The 17,251-nt window shown below is 36.4% G+C and overlaps 1 protein-coding gene across 1 annotated transcript in view; it reads left to right on the top strand.

Moving 5' to 3' along the window:
- Positions 1–17,251, top strand: part of TMEM131 (transmembrane protein 131) — a 212,579-nt gene that overhangs the window by 152,618 nt on the left and 42,710 nt on the right. The window contains exons 12-22 of the mRNA XM_032351980.1: positions 415–523; positions 3,368–3,476; positions 4,337–4,490; positions 4,585–4,755; positions 6,227–6,337; positions 6,433–6,567; positions 9,573–9,677; positions 11,041–11,127; positions 14,782–14,934; positions 15,035–15,110; positions 15,295–15,412. Coding sequence (XP_032207871.1) covers positions 415–523; positions 3,368–3,476; positions 4,337–4,490; positions 4,585–4,755; positions 6,227–6,337; positions 6,433–6,567; positions 9,573–9,677; positions 11,041–11,127; positions 14,782–14,934; positions 15,035–15,110; positions 15,295–15,412 — 1,328 coding nt within the window. The remainder of the gene's footprint in view (positions 1–414; positions 524–3,367; positions 3,477–4,336; positions 4,491–4,584; positions 4,756–6,226; positions 6,338–6,432; positions 6,568–9,572; positions 9,678–11,040; positions 11,128–14,781; positions 14,935–15,034; positions 15,111–15,294; positions 15,413–17,251) is intronic.

Genomic DNA, 17,251 nt, shown 5'->3' with positions numbered 1-17,251 from the left:
TGGGCACTTGTTTAGAAAATAAATACTTTTCTTTTCTGTTTTATGTATTCATACCTAGTGTACTAGTTTGTCTCTAGATTTATACATTGACCTATCATACACTTTTCCTCTAGCCATCATTTTATTTCATGAAGATTCTTTTAATTGTGTTATGTTAGTCACCATAAAATACATCATTGGGTTTTGATGTAGTGTTCCAAGATTCATTGTTTATGTACAACACCCAGTGCTCATGAAGATACTTTAATGACATTAATGTGAACTTGTGTCAGTTTGGCCTGTTCTATTGAAAGGGAGCACATAAAGTAAAACTTTTCCAATTTTGATTCTGCCTCACTTTTCAGTACATTCTCCAGTATAAAGTGACTGAGCCATTAGACTAAAATAAGGCTGTATATATTTTTCTGTTTGCAGAGTGTTCGACCTACACCACAAAATGACGCTATAACGGTACACTTTAAACCAATTACATTGAAAGCTTCAGAAAGTAAATATACCAAGGTTGCAAGTATTAGTTTTGATGGTAAGTGTTCAGCTTTCTCTCTCTACTGAAGTATCTTATTTTGATAAACCAGAGCATGTATATTGATATCTTAGTGTAGAAACACTGACCATTTACAGTCAGATTTTATATTACTGCTTAGGTTGGTTTATCTTATAAACCATCACAAACTCTTATTTGATTGCTTCATGAAAGAAAATGCAAGTTCATAAACTGCAATTAGTATTAGCAAATACATTAGGATTACAATTAAATTTTTGTAATCTGGGTTTTCACATATATACTTAGTAAGGTTTGCCTTAACAATGAAGTCATTATTTTTTGTAATTGAGTGGTAATGTATTTGGATTTCATAAGTGTGTTTGAATTTGAGACTAGAAATAAAGTATTCTCTGTAACAGTTTCACATATTGGCTTTTTAAACAAGGCAGACAGTTCTATTATTTTAGAACGGGGCACTAAAATAATAGCCTTCGTGATAGCATTGTCAAATTAGAGAACTATTATTTCAGACATGTATATTATATATTTTGACATTTGAAATGTTGACCCAGACTTTACCATATTTTAATAGCATGTTCTTACTAAGCTTTGCCCACTTTACTAGAACATTTATTGAGTTTGCTGTCACAGAAATTTTTAAATAGTGATTTAGTGGCTGCTTAGCTGTACTTAATGAGAACTGACACTCAAATGGGACTCTTCTCATAAGGGCCCTTGCAAATGAGGAGCCCTGAAGCTTACACTTCAGCTTTATGATGAAGCCACCTCCATTCATAGCCCACATTTCACAGCTTAACTCCTCATCAGAAAAGAGCATTTGTGGGGCGCCTGGGTGGCTCAGTGGGTTAAAGCCTCTGCCTTTTGCTCAGATCCTGATCCCAGAGTCCTGGGATCGAGCCCTGCATCGGGCTTTCTGCTCAGCGGGGAGCCTGCTTCCTCCTCTCTCTGCCTGCCTCTCTGCCTACTTGTGATCTCTGTCTGTCAAATAAATAAATAAAATCTTAGGAAAAAAAAAAAAAAGAAAAGAGCATTTGATCACTCTGCCCTACCGAGTGTAGCAGAATACTGGAAGACTCTGCACAGTGTTTGTAAGAGCATCTGTGCTTACTCCTTGTACATGAAGAGCTCTGGGGAGGTTCTGGAGCAGTGCACAGGCTGGATGCCAAGCTTTACTCTTCAACTTATGGGCTCAGAGAAAACTCTTGAAGAAACAAGATTAAATATGTGGCATACTTTCATAACCCAGCTATCAGGAAATAGTAATGTAGAAGGTTTTGATGCCCCAGTTACTTCCAAATCTGTGATAAATTGTCTTCTGTGTTGCTGGAGTACCACAGTCATGTCTACCAGTATCAGCATCAGTGAGTGCTTTCTCTTCTTTCAACAAGAAGAGCAGCTGGTAGTATCCTGAACCTGAGAACTTTCAGGATCCATCCTTCTGATAAATTCAGGCAGTGGGGGAGTGTGCACCAAGAGCAGGTGTGCTGTATAGTTCTCCTAAGCTCTTCTTCTCCAGCTCCTGAATCAACCACCTAGTAAATGTTCCCCTTCTTGAGATAAATGAATGTCAGTACCTTTAGTTCTTCTGAGATCACAGGGTCTAAAAAAATTATTTCTTAAATTATGTAATATTAATAAAAGGAAAAGCATCTTTTAAACCAGTGCTACATTTCTTAAATGTGGTTTTTATCATCATGGGAAAATCCTTCCACCTTTCACCTCCCACCTCCCACCTCCCCTTCTACCACCCCAGTGCATGGTGGGAATATTGTACAGCCTCCTAAGATAATGAGCCCAGTAAAGGCTACACAGCAAACAGAAAGAAATGAGGATTAATGCAAGTTTTAAAAATCTGAAATCACTGTCTGACATAGCCATATACTAGATGTCATACCATCTTTTTTATTTTTCTTTCTTTGTGCTAACGTTGGGTAACACACATTTGCAGAACTCACATAAAGTTCTCCTAACTAGAAGTGTTCCTAAACTACCTTAAGTGGGATAAAGATAAACAGCTTCTTTATTTGCTTTGAAAAGAACATCCAGTGGGTACCCAGAATGGATCCAACTGAATCTATTTCTATAATTCCAGATGGAATTATTCATAATGCTACAAAATTTAAAGATTTTACTTGATCTCTGAGGACAGTATGATGGCTTTAACACTCTTTTGAGTTAGGCTTGGCTAATACAGGAAGTCAGAGCTCGCAGCTCCTGACACTTCTTGTTCCATGACACTTTACTGATATTTATTTCATGCTACTTTACTGTTATTTATAACACAGCTCTGGCATACAAGGAATGTTAGTCCTTGATACAGCTGTAAACCAGTGGTTCTCAGTGGGAGCTGGTTTTGCTTCCCAGGCCAGGGGACATTCGGCAGTGTCCGCAGACATTGTTGGTTGTCTCATCTGGGGGGCTGCTACTGCTGTCTAGCAGGTAGAGGCCTGGGATGCAGCTGAGCATCGTCCAGTGCCCAAGACAGGCAGCCCCTGCACCCCAGAAGGAACTAACCTGGCCCAAAATGTTAGTAATGCCCAGTGTGAAAACCGCTGGTATAAGGAAAGCCGTAGCTTCAGGCTCCATGGAAGCAGCTCAAATAACTGTTTTTTCTTCCTCAGTTATGTTCACTTGCTAATTCCTTGTCTGTTTAATCCCATTACAGGAAAAGTAAAATATTTCTCCCTTTTTTGGATGAAAAATGTGGTATTTGATATAAAATGTTGTCAAAGTCTCCTGTTTGCCAATCTGAAAGCTCAACTTTGTTTTTTAAAGATTTTGTTAGTCGGTAGTCACTCTCAACTTCTGTAGAAACTCTGGTAGCAAAAGGTGACAGAGATTATTTTTTATGTTTCCTTTTAGCATCAAAGGCAAAAAAACCATCTCAGTTTTCTGGGAAAATAACTGTTAAAGCAAAGGAAAAGAGTTACTCTAAACTCGAAATACCATATCAGGCAGAAGTTTTGGATGGGTGAGTTTCTCTTTAAAATAAGCTTTACAACTTTCGCTAATTGGTAAATTGTTTTTCTACTAATTGACCTTAGCAAAAGTAGTAACCAAATTCACATGAACCCCCTGGAATTACTATTAAAAAAACATCTTACACTTCATAGTTTTTACTTTTTAGAAGAAAAAGGTAAATGGGATGATAAGATTTGGGCTTAAATGAAGTCTTAGTGATTCAGTAATAACATAGAAAAAGGAATCTATGATTTTTAAATAACATTTAAATCATTGGAGCTATTTCCTTTCTGTAACTCCTTTTGTAACACAAAAGTGGTTGTGTTTTGTTATTAAAGCATATTGTCACTTGAAACAAAATCATTTATATTCATTTATAAACTCATAAACAGTGTTCTAGAATTACAACTTTTTATAAATGGGCAATAATATAATGTAGTTCATTTTTTATTATACTTAAAACAATAATAGTTTAATATGCAACTTGGTAGGAACTCATTTTAACAAAGCTGGTCACAGTTAAATGATAAACATGAAAAAAAAAGCTTTAATAAAATTACATATGAAACCACAAAAAAATGATAAACATGATCTTTTTTAAGTAGCTTAAAACTTTCTGTTAATACGTTCTTGATTTTAATTGTTCAATTGCATATAATTCAATAGAGAATAATTCTTTATATTACATGTCAGTATTTTGCAGTCTAATGTTTGTTTTAAATCGTATGCTCAAGCTCTAAAATATTCATAGTTCTGATTCTCCAATAACAGTATTTAATGCTAAATGTAAAATTAGTACAACAGAACTTGGATTTTAAATTAACGCATAGAGATAAAAATGATTTATTTTGTTTATGTTTTTTCAAATAGTTATTTGGGATTTGATCATGCTGCCACATTATTTCACATTCGAGACAGTCCTGCTGACCCCGTGGAAAGGCCAATTTACCTGACTAACACTTTCAGCTTTGCTATCCTCATTCATGATGTGTTGCTACCAGAAGAAGCCAAAACAATGTTTAAAGTATGTCTGGGACCCCCCCCCAATTCTTCGTTTTATTCATCTACCAACTAGATAATGCTGACCCATTGTTTTTTTCTCTCCCCTCATTTCCTAGGTTCACAACTTCAGCAAACCAGTCTTAATTCTCCCGAACGAATCAGGATACATTTTTACTCTGTTTTTTATGCCCTCCACATTGTCCATGCACATAGATAATAATATTTTACTTATTACCAATGCTTCTAAATTTCATTTACCTGTGCGGGTATATACAGGCTTTTTAGATGTAAGTATGTCATCTACCTTTAACATTTAAGCTCCCAGCCATCTTTTGTGTTTTCAGGTATTATTAGGCGATCATTTTGTACATGCTTAAACTTTGCCATTTTCTGAGCTCTACAAGTTGCTCTAATCTCTCCTCTTAGTACTTTCAAGGAGACTTGTTTTCACCCTTCCCAGTAGCCATCTCTTGTGGGGACACAATTCAATCCTTTTGTGACAGCTGGCATTTAGATCTTTTCTACATTGTGCTTCTCTTGGTTTTGCTTTTAAATAGTTATAGTCACGGGGAAACTGAAAACAAACTAAGGGGAAGAAAATAATAAGCAAAAAATAATAATAATAATAATACAAGGAGGGCAAAAAGGAAACTATTTAAGGAGGTGGTGACCAAAATCAGGAACTATAGGGGCGCCTGGTGGCTCAGTGGGTTAAAGCCTCTGCCATCGGCTCAGGTCATGATCCCAGGGTCCTGGGATCGAGCCCCGCATCGGGCTCTCTGCTCAGCAGGAAGCCTGCTTCTTCCTCTTTCTCTCTGCCTGTCTCTCTGCTGACTTGTAATTTCTGTCAAATAAATAAATAAATCTTAAAAAAAAAAAATCAGGAAATACAGCATGAAGAAAAGAACCAAATAATAAGAGAGTAAGGTGGTAAAGACACACAGTTGGAATAGCAGAAAAGAATAAAAGTCATTCTAGGGCACCTGGGTGGCTCAGTGGGTTAAAGCTGCTGCCTTCTGCTCAGGTCATGGTCTCAGGGTCCTGGGATCGAGTCCCACATTGGGCTCTCTGCTCAGCAGGGAGCCTGCTTCCCCCCCGCCGCCTGCCTCTCCATCTACTTGTGATCTCTCTTTGTCAAATAAATAAATAAAATCTTTAAAAAAAAAAAAAAAAAGAATAAAAGTCATTCTAATACAGAAAAGAAGCCGGGGTGGGGGTCCAAACTAAGCTATCCTTAGGATAATCAATGAAAGAACTTTAGGTAAGAAATAAAACTGGTAAGAAAGATAAGAAAGATAAAATGAAAATTAGAACATATAGAGATGTAGTTCTCCAAAAAGTCAACATCAGTAAGAATTTCAGAGCTGAGGGGACTTCTCCTTCTTTATTTGTTTTGCTTGAGTGATTACACATTTTTGGCTGCTATCATGAATACATTGTTTACTAAGACCAAGGACTTTTTGCCTAAGCTCTGGGGCTCTACTTACCTGTGCCTAGTACTTTAGCTTCCTGCTTCTTTTATGGGTCTTTAGAGGAGAAATAGTTATTCTGTAGAGACTATGAATGTCTTCATTTCTAATTACTAAAAATACTTCATTGTACAGAATTCTTAATTATATTTTATATATTTGTATCTATGTTTATCTTGCCATAAAATATAGAAACCTTAGTATGTCCATATAGCTACTTTCTCTTGATAACATGCTTTTATATAAGTGTGATTTAATGTTTAATCTGTTTTCTTTAATATCTTTCCAGTACTTTGTATTACCCCCGAAAATAGAGGAACGTTTCATAGATTTTGGCATATTGAGTGCTACAGAAGCAAGTAATATTTTATTTGCAATTATAAACAGCAATCCAATTGAGGTAAAAAAAAAAAAATTGTTTTTATTCTAAGTCACATTTAGGGATTTTATGCTGGAGCTATAGTAATCCCTTTCATATCTTTTTCTTTTTTTAAGTTGGCTATAAAAAGTTGGCACATCATAGGAGACGGTTTATCAATAGAACTGGTAGCTACTGAAAGAGGCAACAGAACTACGATAATTGCAAGCCTTCCGGAATTAGAAAAGTCATCTTTATCAGACCAGTCATCAGTAAGCAAACTTTCTTATTGTTTCCTTAAACTTAGTTGTATGTTTAAACCCCAAATAAAAGACTATTCCTACGACACATACTTGAACTAATGTTTTTATGAGACTCTTAATAGCATCAGTTATTTGATATTAAAAGGTTCTTGTAGATAATCTACTTCAGCTCTTTTCTTTTATGATGAGGGCACTTGAAACCCAAAGGAGTTAAGTTCTAGCTTGTCATAAAAAGTTCCGTTAACAAAGAAAATTTAAGTGATCTTATTGTAACACAAGTGTCATTACAAGAGAAATTCCCATTGGTACTACACTAATCCTGTGTTCATTGAATTTACTTGGCCAAAGAGATAGCCCTGTGCATTGGTAGAAAGTGTTTTTAGTTATACAGAATATTTCTGGACCGTTTTCCATAAGTGAGACAAACCTTGTTTGATCCCTTTGTAGATCTGCCCATGTACTTCAACTCTGTCTTAGAAATAGGTACAATTGGTCATAAAAGAGCATGAAACAAGAGAAAACAGATATATCAGTCAAAGGCCATACCACTACTGAAAGTGGAACTTGGAGTTTATACCGATTCACAACAGAACTAGGAGAGTTACCTTATGTGAGAAGGAGCGTAACATACCTCATCTGTAAGTTAAGGATAGAACTCCTTGTGACAGTCTTTCTGAAAGAAAGAGAGAATGTCCTTATGCACAGAGATGGTTGGCAAATATGCTTCCATGGGATGCCATCAGCTATAAAAATTTATTTAAATAGCTTGTGCCAGAAGGACCCTCCAAAATAACTATTTTGGAGGGCATTTTGGCACTATGTACCACTCCTGGAATTCTTCCCATGGAAGTAATTTAAAGCGCTAAAAGCTCACTGGTATAAAACTGTGCTGCCCAGACAGTTGGAACTAATTAACATATGGCTACAGAGCCTTTGAAATGTGGCTAGTCTCACTTAAGATGTCTTACGTCAAATACACACCAGATCCGAAGACTTAGTTTGGGATTGTAAGCTGTTAATAATAATATTAAACTACTGATAGTGTTTTAATATTGATTACATGTTGAAATGTTAATAACTTGGATACATTAGAATAAATGAAAAGTATTAAAATTTTTTTAAAAAGCTAAAATCTGTGAAAAAGAAGATGTTTGTAATAGTGTTATTAATAATTTCAAGTACCTGGAAACAGTCAAATACATAAAGTAAATCATGATTCTATGATTGCGTATGAAGCAAATAAAAAAACTATAAATATAATTGTGTGTAGAAACTTGGAAGATGATTTTTTTTTATTGTGTCCTATTAGTCACCATAAAGTACATCATTAGTTTTTGATGCAGTTTTGGAAGATGATTTATGAGAAAGTGGAAGACAGTACTAAATACTCTAATTGCAACTATGTAGCATTCAAGCTACATAATCAGATATTTGTGAACAGAGGTAATTTATGTCTGTTTATATTTTAATAATTTATAACATTTTAAATTTGATTCAAAAATAAAGCCTCCTTTTAAAACAAGTATATATATATGTCCATGGGAAGTAATATTTGTCACTCCAGCTGAGGTTTTATTTTTAATAAAAGTAGAATGCTGAGGGGCACCTGGGTGGCTCAGTATTAAGCGACTGCCTTCAGCTCAGGTCATGATCCCAGGGCCCTGGGATCAAGCCCCGCATCTGGCTCCCTGCTCAGCGGGAAGCCTGCTTCTCCCTCTCCCACTCCCCCTGCTTGTGTTCCTTCTCTCGTTGTGTCTCTATCAAATAAATAAATAAGATCTTAAAAAAAAAAAAGTAGAATGCTGAAAAAGGGCAATAATTAAGCCAGCCATTAATGTATTCCTTCAACAGTAAAGTTAGAATAAAAGTGTATGTATATCTACTCCCAGCTATTTGCATTTTACTGTTTCCTGGGACGACATTAAAAATCTAATAATTCTAGAAATCTGGATCATTTCCTAGCAATAAATAGCATATGTTAACACATACTATTTAAACTTGAAAAGTCCATTTAAAAACATAAAGCCAGTTTGATAATTTAGGGTTTTAGAATTAGCTTTTATATAAAACTGTAAATTTAAAAACAAGGGACAGAAAGATGAGATCATTGTTATGAACTCTTAAAATAGGAAGTTGTAGTGAGTTGCCAACTTCAAAATAGCAACTCCACAAAATGATTTTTCTTTAAGCTTATAACACTTTAAACTTTCAACTGTTTTTCTAAAACCCAAAGCTATGAACTAAATTATCGTCCTGTTCCTTACAAAACACACATTGCCAACAATTCAGTGTTCTTCAGACCTTTGTACTGATTTGTGCAGTCTACACGGTAGAGTAGAAAGCCTTAGAATGGCACAAAACCAACACAGAAAATGCTTCTTAAAAGGAGAAAGTGACAATGTTTGGTGTATTATCATCTTCTATTTTAAGGTAACCATGAATTCTAGATAAAATATAACTAATAATTAAGGTGCAACTTCACAAAATGAATTATTTTTCTTTGGGAATTTCACAATTGAAAAGTGCTGACAGGAGGAGAGGGGACAACCACTGTCACACACCACACACAAAAATTGACTCATACAGATGAAAAACTTAAATTTAAGACCTGAACCCGTAAAACCCCCTAGACGAAGGGGGCAAGTCCCTTGATCACATCAGGGTTGGTGATGATTTTTTTGGATCTGACTCCCTTTGCTCCAGCCCTCACCCTCTCTGTTGGTGCAGGTACATGCAGGATGTGTGAGGACCATACCCCTTTTGCACCTTGGCAGACGGGAATCTGTTCCTCAGGGAACTGTTGTCTCAGTGGCCCATGGAATAAGTGTAGTAAATAGGGATCTAAGAATGGGCATTATTTTGAGATATTTGTACAAGATGGTATGGTAATTCAGTGTCATACAGTATATGTTAGAATTTGGAGGTCAGGCCATTACAAATAGTGTTCTTTACCGTTTTAATAGGAAACTGCAGCTAGCGAGGCTAATGAATGATATCCTTTCTACCACACACAGGTAATATTAGCTTCAGGCTACTTTGCAGTATTCAGAGTCAAACTTACTGCAAAAAAACTGGAAGGGATTCACGATGGAGCCATACAGATCACCACAGACTATGAGGTAAAGACTATGGGAATTCATGTCAATGAGGTTTTTCTGATAATTCAGTCTTTTTTTGTTTGTTTTTATAGAAATGACTAAGTTTGCTAATATAGTTACAGTTTATCTGTTTCGTACCTTAAAAACTGAGCTTTTAGTTTACAGAATCTTGGTGTTCATTAGCTCCTAGTTTTCTGATATAATCCAAACCTCTTAACTAAAAACAACTTCAGAAAAATGGCTTTGGCACATTTTTAATTGCTCTCTTGGAAACCTGCTTACACATAGTTATAGCATTGCACAGATCCTGACTGAAATTCCTAAATGAGATAACTGATTCTTCTGCAATCATTAATATACTCCTGTGTAATATTCCCAAAAAGGAAGATACAATCAAGAAATCATATCTTAATTTGAGTTCTTATGATACTGTATTTACATGAGTCATTCTAAGTCAAGGGCAGAGTAAAAATCATTGAGCTTTTGAAAGACTCTTTGTGGTGTTTATTATCATGTTGCATTCTGTCAGATTTTTTAATGGATATATTTCTGCCAGACTTAAGTATTTTAATTTAATATTTACAAGTTCTCCAGGAAGCTGAACACTGATAAATTCAACAAGTTGCTTCCGCTAGTCTCTTGTTTTCAACCCATACAACCCCCACATAAAAGAAAGCTAACTCAGAATAAACAGAACTGGTCATTTAATAATATATATATATAAATAATATATAGTAATAACTATAATAGATTTGTTGGGAGTGTGTCAACTAATTACCTCCAAAAGTGAAAAATTCTTGTTTATCACTCTGAGAGAAATAAGTACATTTCATAGCTAAGATAAATTTTTATTAGTATGGATAAAGGTGAGAATTGGGAAAAAATATCTTAAGTATTTTTATGAGTTTCAGAGTGTAAGTTGATATTCAGCATCTATACTGTTAAACTCATTTTTTAAATTAAGTTGAGGTCAATTGCTGCATACAAAAAATTTAGAATCACATAACTCTAGAAAATGCTAAGTGTTGCATACATTGTTTTAGGAGTAGAGTTTGACTTTCCTTGTTAATGTAATCATCCACAAAATAACCAGTATTATGAAAAAAATCTATTCTTCATTTCTTCCCCATTGTTTCATCCTATTTACCATGTTTTCAGTGAATCATTGAGAAATACATGGAAATGTATTTCAGAGCATTTTACGGAGTACATTGGTCAAATTGAACAGTTTTCATGCGCAAGTTTAATATTGCTTTTGAGTTGGTATTGCTAATATAAGTCCCAAGATGACCTTCTTTTATATCCTCAAGAATAATGCAATAATGATCAAGATCAATCTCATACTTAAACACATTTCTTTATGGTCTGCTTCTTCACTTTACAGATCCTAACAATTCCTGTGAAGGCTGTAATTGCAGTGGGTTCGCTGACTTGCTTCCCAAAACATATGGTTCTTCCACCTTCCTTTCCAGTAAGAGATTTAATTTATAGGGGTTTTTAAATATATATATGTTTTTTCTTTGCCTTTACCTCTGTGTTCCTAGAATCCAACAGTAAAGTGAGTTATTCTTTATTAATTGCTTATTTTAAGGTAAAACATTGAACTAGTTACTTATTTTAAGGTAAAACATTGAACTAGGTTCCATAGGAGGTGTAAAGAGGAATAAGAAATAGTCCCTTCTCTCAAAAAGTTTTCTATTTAGATTGGGAAATGGACCCATGATACATAAATGTAAAAGCAGAATGTAGAAAATGCCCTAAAAGTTACAAAAATGAAGTGCTGTGAGTGAACTACACACATAATTGTCCATGTGAGCTAGCTTAGAATTTCTTTTGGCAGGATAGATAGGAAGGGTAGTTAGAACTTACATTCAGATCCCTGGGATCAACCTGAAGGCACAGAGGCAGTAAAGTCTGAGATGGCTTTATGTAGTAGTGAGTTGCCTGGTTTGACAAGAATCGAGGGAAATTGTAAGAGGAGATGAAATGACATGTTGGAGTGATAGCATGAAAAAAATGCATTTAAGTCCATGAAAAATCTAAAGTTTTTAAGCAAAGGCATGACATCATTAGAGCTGAGCTTTAAACATTGTTTCTCTGGCAGAAGTAAATAAAGGGTGCATATGGAAGTGACAGTAGAGTGCCTGAGGTCAACCCAGGAACTCTGTTCATTGTCCATTTGAAAAATGTCAGGAGGGGCTTTGAGCTTAGGGCATTGGCAGAGGCAGTAAAGCCCTTTCATACTTCTAAGCCTTGGCTGTTAGTCTGTCTTGAATGCCCTTCCTCATGGCCTACCGACAAAAAACTACACATTTTCCGAGATTCAGTTCCATGTCGTCATCTCTGACTATTTCTTGACTCTGCTAGATAATTACTAAGTATTACATCTTGGAATGATTTTAAATTACTCCTTGCAGCAGGTGTCACAAGTGCTTTAAGTATTGCTGTATGTGTTGGTCTTCTCCATGAGACTCTAAGATCCTCTAGGAAAGGGATAAGGGATCCTATATCCCCAAAGCAGGCAGTTAGTAAGTAGGTAATGGGTGGATGAAAGAGCAAAATAATGGAGAAGTGAGCTTAGGCAAGAGACATTTCAGATTCAAACTGCTTGAATATCCTGACAAGGTCCTACTAATTGAAGTAGCTAGGTAGAGTAGATAGAGTCAAAAATATGACTTAGAGTTTGAACCTAGAGAATAAATAAAAAAGAAATGGAAAACCAAGAGACAAGCCACAGCCTTTTGCAGGAAGGTGATGTGGTAAGTTCAAGAGACATGGGGGCAAATGTAGAAGTGTCCCTTGCCGTGTGGAAGGAAACATGGTGGGTTATGAGAAAACAGCATGTTGTAAAAATCTTAATAAAACCTAAATTTGGAATTTAGCGCCTTAAAAAGATAACTTTTGAGTTCATAGTTTCAACCTATTTGATTCTTAATTAAATCTTTGTCTTCTTATCATTCCACTTTGCACTTGACTTCATTATTTATCCAAAAAGACCTTGTTCCTTTGCCTTTTCAATCAATGATCTCCTTAAATACAGCACAAATCCTAGAACAGAATAATTCACTAGTGACACAGCGTAAGGCCCAGGGATGGAGTAAATGAGAAAGCGTCTGTATAAAAACAGGGTGTTGATTTTGAACAAAGTAGGATTAAACTTTTAAATATCCTCAGATGGCTTACATTACCAGATACTTACTTGGAATCACAGATTAACTTGATATTACTGTCCTAGTCAGGCTATTATAACAAATTACCACAGATTGGGTATCTTAAACAACAAGCATTTACTTCTCACAGTTCTGGATGCTTGGAAAGCCCAAGATGAAAGCACTGGGCAGATGCAGTATATGGTGAGGGCATTGGTCCTGATTTTACAAATGGCTGTCTTCTCACTGTATCCTTACATAGCCAGCAGATCAGGGAGGGAGGGCAAGCTCTTTTGTCTCTCCTTTTAAGGTCATTAATCCCATTCATTAGGACTTCACCCTTATGACCTAATCACCTACCAAAAGCCCCACCTCTAATACTGTCACGGTGAGGGTTGAAATTTCAATGCATGAATGGGTTGGGGGGGGGGGTCACATTCATTCCATAACAGTCACAGGTTCTGTAAAATCCATATCCAATGGAGTATACTAGCACCAATTAATGAAAACAATACATCCAAATTAGCATTTCAAGTACTCATAGTTTAATACTTAATATTTGAATACCATCATAAAATGAACTTTTATACCTGTTACCTCTTTTGACCCACCCTCCAACACACACACACTCCTGAGAGACAAAACATGGACTTGAGCAAAATGATTATTACCAGTGCATGCCAGGAAGACACAGCTGGTTAGAGGCCAGGCTCAGGCTGTCGGGCTGTCGGGCTGTCAAAGATGGGCTTTCTGCTCCTTTGTTCTCCTGTCCCAGCACCATATCTGACCTCTGATACCTTTCTGCTGTGTTTCCCTCTGCCTGGGGTGCAAATGATGAGTATTACTTTTAACCTCACCCTCATTCAACTCCTTTTTTCTGTGTGCTCTCTTAATTTCTGTGTCTTCTTATACCAGATATTTGCCCAGTGGGTATGATCATTTTTGAGACTTCTTCCAATGACTAGGAATCATATTATAAGATCGAATTCTAAACTCAAATGAAAGGAAAGATTATATTTCTTACTGAAGATTATTTAATTTTTTATTTAAAATCTGATGCCCTATCATAGGGAGAAGCATGCAGCTGATAAGAGCAGTCACTGGTCATCTGGTTATTTAATCTGTCTGCTGTGTTAAGATATTTGATAACCTGTATTTTTATAAGATGTCTAATTTGTGTTTAGCACAAATGATATTTTTTCTTTTAAAAAGAAAATACTTCGGGGCACCTGGGTGGCTCAGTGGGTTAAGCCGCTGCCTTCGGCTCAGGTCGTGATCTCAGGGTCCTGGGATCGAGTCCCGCATCGGGCTCTCTGCATGGCAGGGAGCCTGCTTCCCTCTCTCTCTCTCTCTCTGGCTGCCTCTCCGTCTACTTGTGATTTCTTTCTGTCAAAATTAATAAATTAAAAAAAAGAAAGAAAGAAAGAAAGAAAATACTTCTAAGTAAAATAAATCTGATTTTTTTTTTTGTCTTGTTTGGCTTTTGATTTTAGAATTAAATTATTTCATCGTGAATTTGGATACTTGGAGGGCAGCCTGGCCTTGGTATAAACAAATCTTGCTTAACAAACTGACAATGACCATTTCCTTTATTCAAAGCTATCTCTGTTTATTACCTTTGTTGGCAGCCTCATTATTTTAACATCAGATATGGACATTTTTCTTATTTTATTTCATTTTCACAAGATTATAGAGATTTGTCCAGCTGATTTTTGTATAACAGGTCATGAACATGACAAATTAAAAAATTATATATATATATATATATATATATAAATATACACACACATATAGAGAGATAAATATAGATATATTTGGGAGTGCTCTGATTACAAAATTAGAGATTATCAAGTGATAAAAATTCCAAGTATCTTTTGGAGTTTGGTTCCTGAAAAATATGTCTGTCACCTCTAAATTGTGTGTTCTTAAGAAAATCCAGCCATATACTAATGAGTTTGTTTGTTTGTTTTCTTCAGGGAAAAGTAGTTCATCAAAGCTTAAATATTATGAATTCCTTCTCACAGAAGGTAAAAATACAACAAATACGATCTTTGTCAGAAGATGTGCGATTTTACTACAAACGATTACGGGGCAATAAGGAAGACTTGGAGCCAGGAAAAAAGTCAAAGGTTTGAGAACATTGTATTTGAGGATTCCCTTCTGTTAGTATTGTGTTACAGTGACCTTCTCTGGATTTAGGATTCACGGTTCTCCTGTACCTCTTTGTAGATTGCAAACATTTATTTTGATCCTGGACTGCAGTGTGGGGATCATTGCTATGTTGGCTTGCCTTTTCTATCCAAATGTAAGTTATCTTGCTATTCTCTGTCATCCCCTTCACTCCACCCAAAATATTCTTTGATGAAAGGCTGCCGCTTTCAAAGTCCATCTCTATCCCGTGGTACCATGGAAGTCATTTGAAGGGAAGTTGACAAGTGGTTGTAGATTGTAGGGCTGAGTTTGTCATAAAGTATGTGTCCTTGTTGTAGCTGAACCCAAAGTACAGCCTGGTGTAGCCATGCAGGAGGATACATGGGATGCCGACTGGGACTTGCATCAAAGCCTCTTCAAAGGATGGATGGGAATAAAGGAAAATTCAGGTCATAGGTGAGTGGTTTTGCTTTAAGTATGTTTAGCTGTTTTTATAAGTTTGAAATGTCTCTGTTGATACTACTTTCTAAATGTTACTCTTATATTAGGTTCTTTACTTCTCTATAGCTAAGAAAATAATGCTTCATCTTCAGAAACTTATTAAAAAGGAGTCTTAGGGTGCCTGGGTGGCTCAGTGGGTTAAACCCTCTGCCTTTGGCTCAGATCATGATCCCTGGGTCCTGGGATCGAGCCCTGCATCTGGCTCTCTGCTCTGCGGAGAGCCTGCTTCCTCCTCTCTCTCTCTCTGCCTGCCTCTCTGCCTACTTGTGATCTCTGTCTTTCAAATAAATAAATAAATCTTTTTTAATAAATAAATAAATAAATAAATAAATAAATAAAAAGGAGTCTTAAATTGCCATTTTAATTGCATGTTGCTCAGAAATACACACAGTACCATTTTCTCTTTCCTTCAGTGCTCGAGATACTTCCTTAAAATCAAAGACCTATTTGAAGTTGTCTTTATAGAGGATGCATACATTGTTCACCTGAGATACAGCCATTTGCGTAAGAGCTACCACTGCCCTCTGCTAAAGGCAGAGAAAACGTTTCCTAGGTTCAATCCTGCAGTGGAGACCAAGTGTCCATTTGCTCCTTGTGAAAAGAACTGCCTCTTCCCTTTCCAGGTGCTGAGCCGTTAGGGGGCACCTAGAGCCCAGTTCACTGAGGCTCAACCATATGTCATTGGCAGGCAGAAAACGTGCTAATGACAAACCCTACCACACCTGGATTCAAAAGCAGAAACACACTTCCTCAGCAAGGTAGAAGTACGATCTTTCTTGTGCTCCAGAAGAGAATTTGATTAGAATATTGATAACATGGTAACTGATAACAACTGCTGTTCTTCACTTGGCTAATTTGAATATATTTGTCAGTATCAAGATAATCTAATTTATAGTACTATAAATTTTTCAAACCATTAGTGATTGAATCTGAGGGTTTCGTTTATCTGAACTATCTACTATCAAAACTTTTCTTAAGGCAAAAGAGTTAAATTTCTGCTTTAAAATGGTGAGAATAAGTAGAGAGAAACCTCTAATGAATTCACTAGTTCTTGGTCGCCTACATTTCCGTTACTGACCTTACAGTGTATAGACAGTCTCCAAATGTTAACATTATGAATAGATAAACTTGGAGCGGTGCTGAAGAGCCTCTTCACCTCTCCCCTACCAAAACCTCTCCCTTCCTCCTTGTATGCCCAGCACTCCACAGCTAAGAAGCTAGGCTTGTCATCTGTCCCATACCATCATGTTCCAGGTGCACAGTGACTGTGGCATTCTCCCTGCTGCTGACTTTGTGTTACAGAGAATTTCTGTTCTTTGTCGTGTAGAATCTGTACTCTTACCAATATTAGAGTGTCACAATTCAGTAGTATTGTGGGTTTAAATGGGCTTCAATGGGGGCGCCTGGGTGGCTCAGTCATTAGGCGTCCGCCTTCGGCTCAGGTCCTGGTCCCAGGGTCCTGGGATCGAGCCCTGATTTAGGCTCCCTGCTCAGTGGGAAGCCTGCTTCTCCCTCTTCCAGTTCCCCTGCTTGTGTTCTCTCTCTCTCTCTCTCTCTCTCTGTCTCTCTCTCTGTCTCTCTCTATCAAATAAATAAATAAAATCTTAATTTAAAAAAACAAATAAAAGTGGGCTTCTGTGTTTGGGCCCAGGAACCTTAGTGCTGTGTGTAATAGTGTTTCCTTAGGGAATATGTTCTTGAGTTCTAAACAGCTGGCTTATGAATGCTCATAAGTAGAGAAATATTCAAATGAGGTCCTGAATATTTTTGATAACTCTACATATATCTGTGCAA

This window comes from Mustela erminea, chromosome 7 (assembly GCF_009829155.1).
Source record: "Mustela erminea isolate mMusErm1 chromosome 7, mMusErm1.Pri, whole genome shotgun sequence".
NCBI classification, from domain to species: domain Eukaryota; kingdom Metazoa; phylum Chordata; class Mammalia; order Carnivora; family Mustelidae; genus Mustela; species Mustela erminea.
The sequence above is the reverse complement of the archived record's forward strand: the minus strand, read 5'-3'. Positions and strand labels throughout refer to the sequence as shown.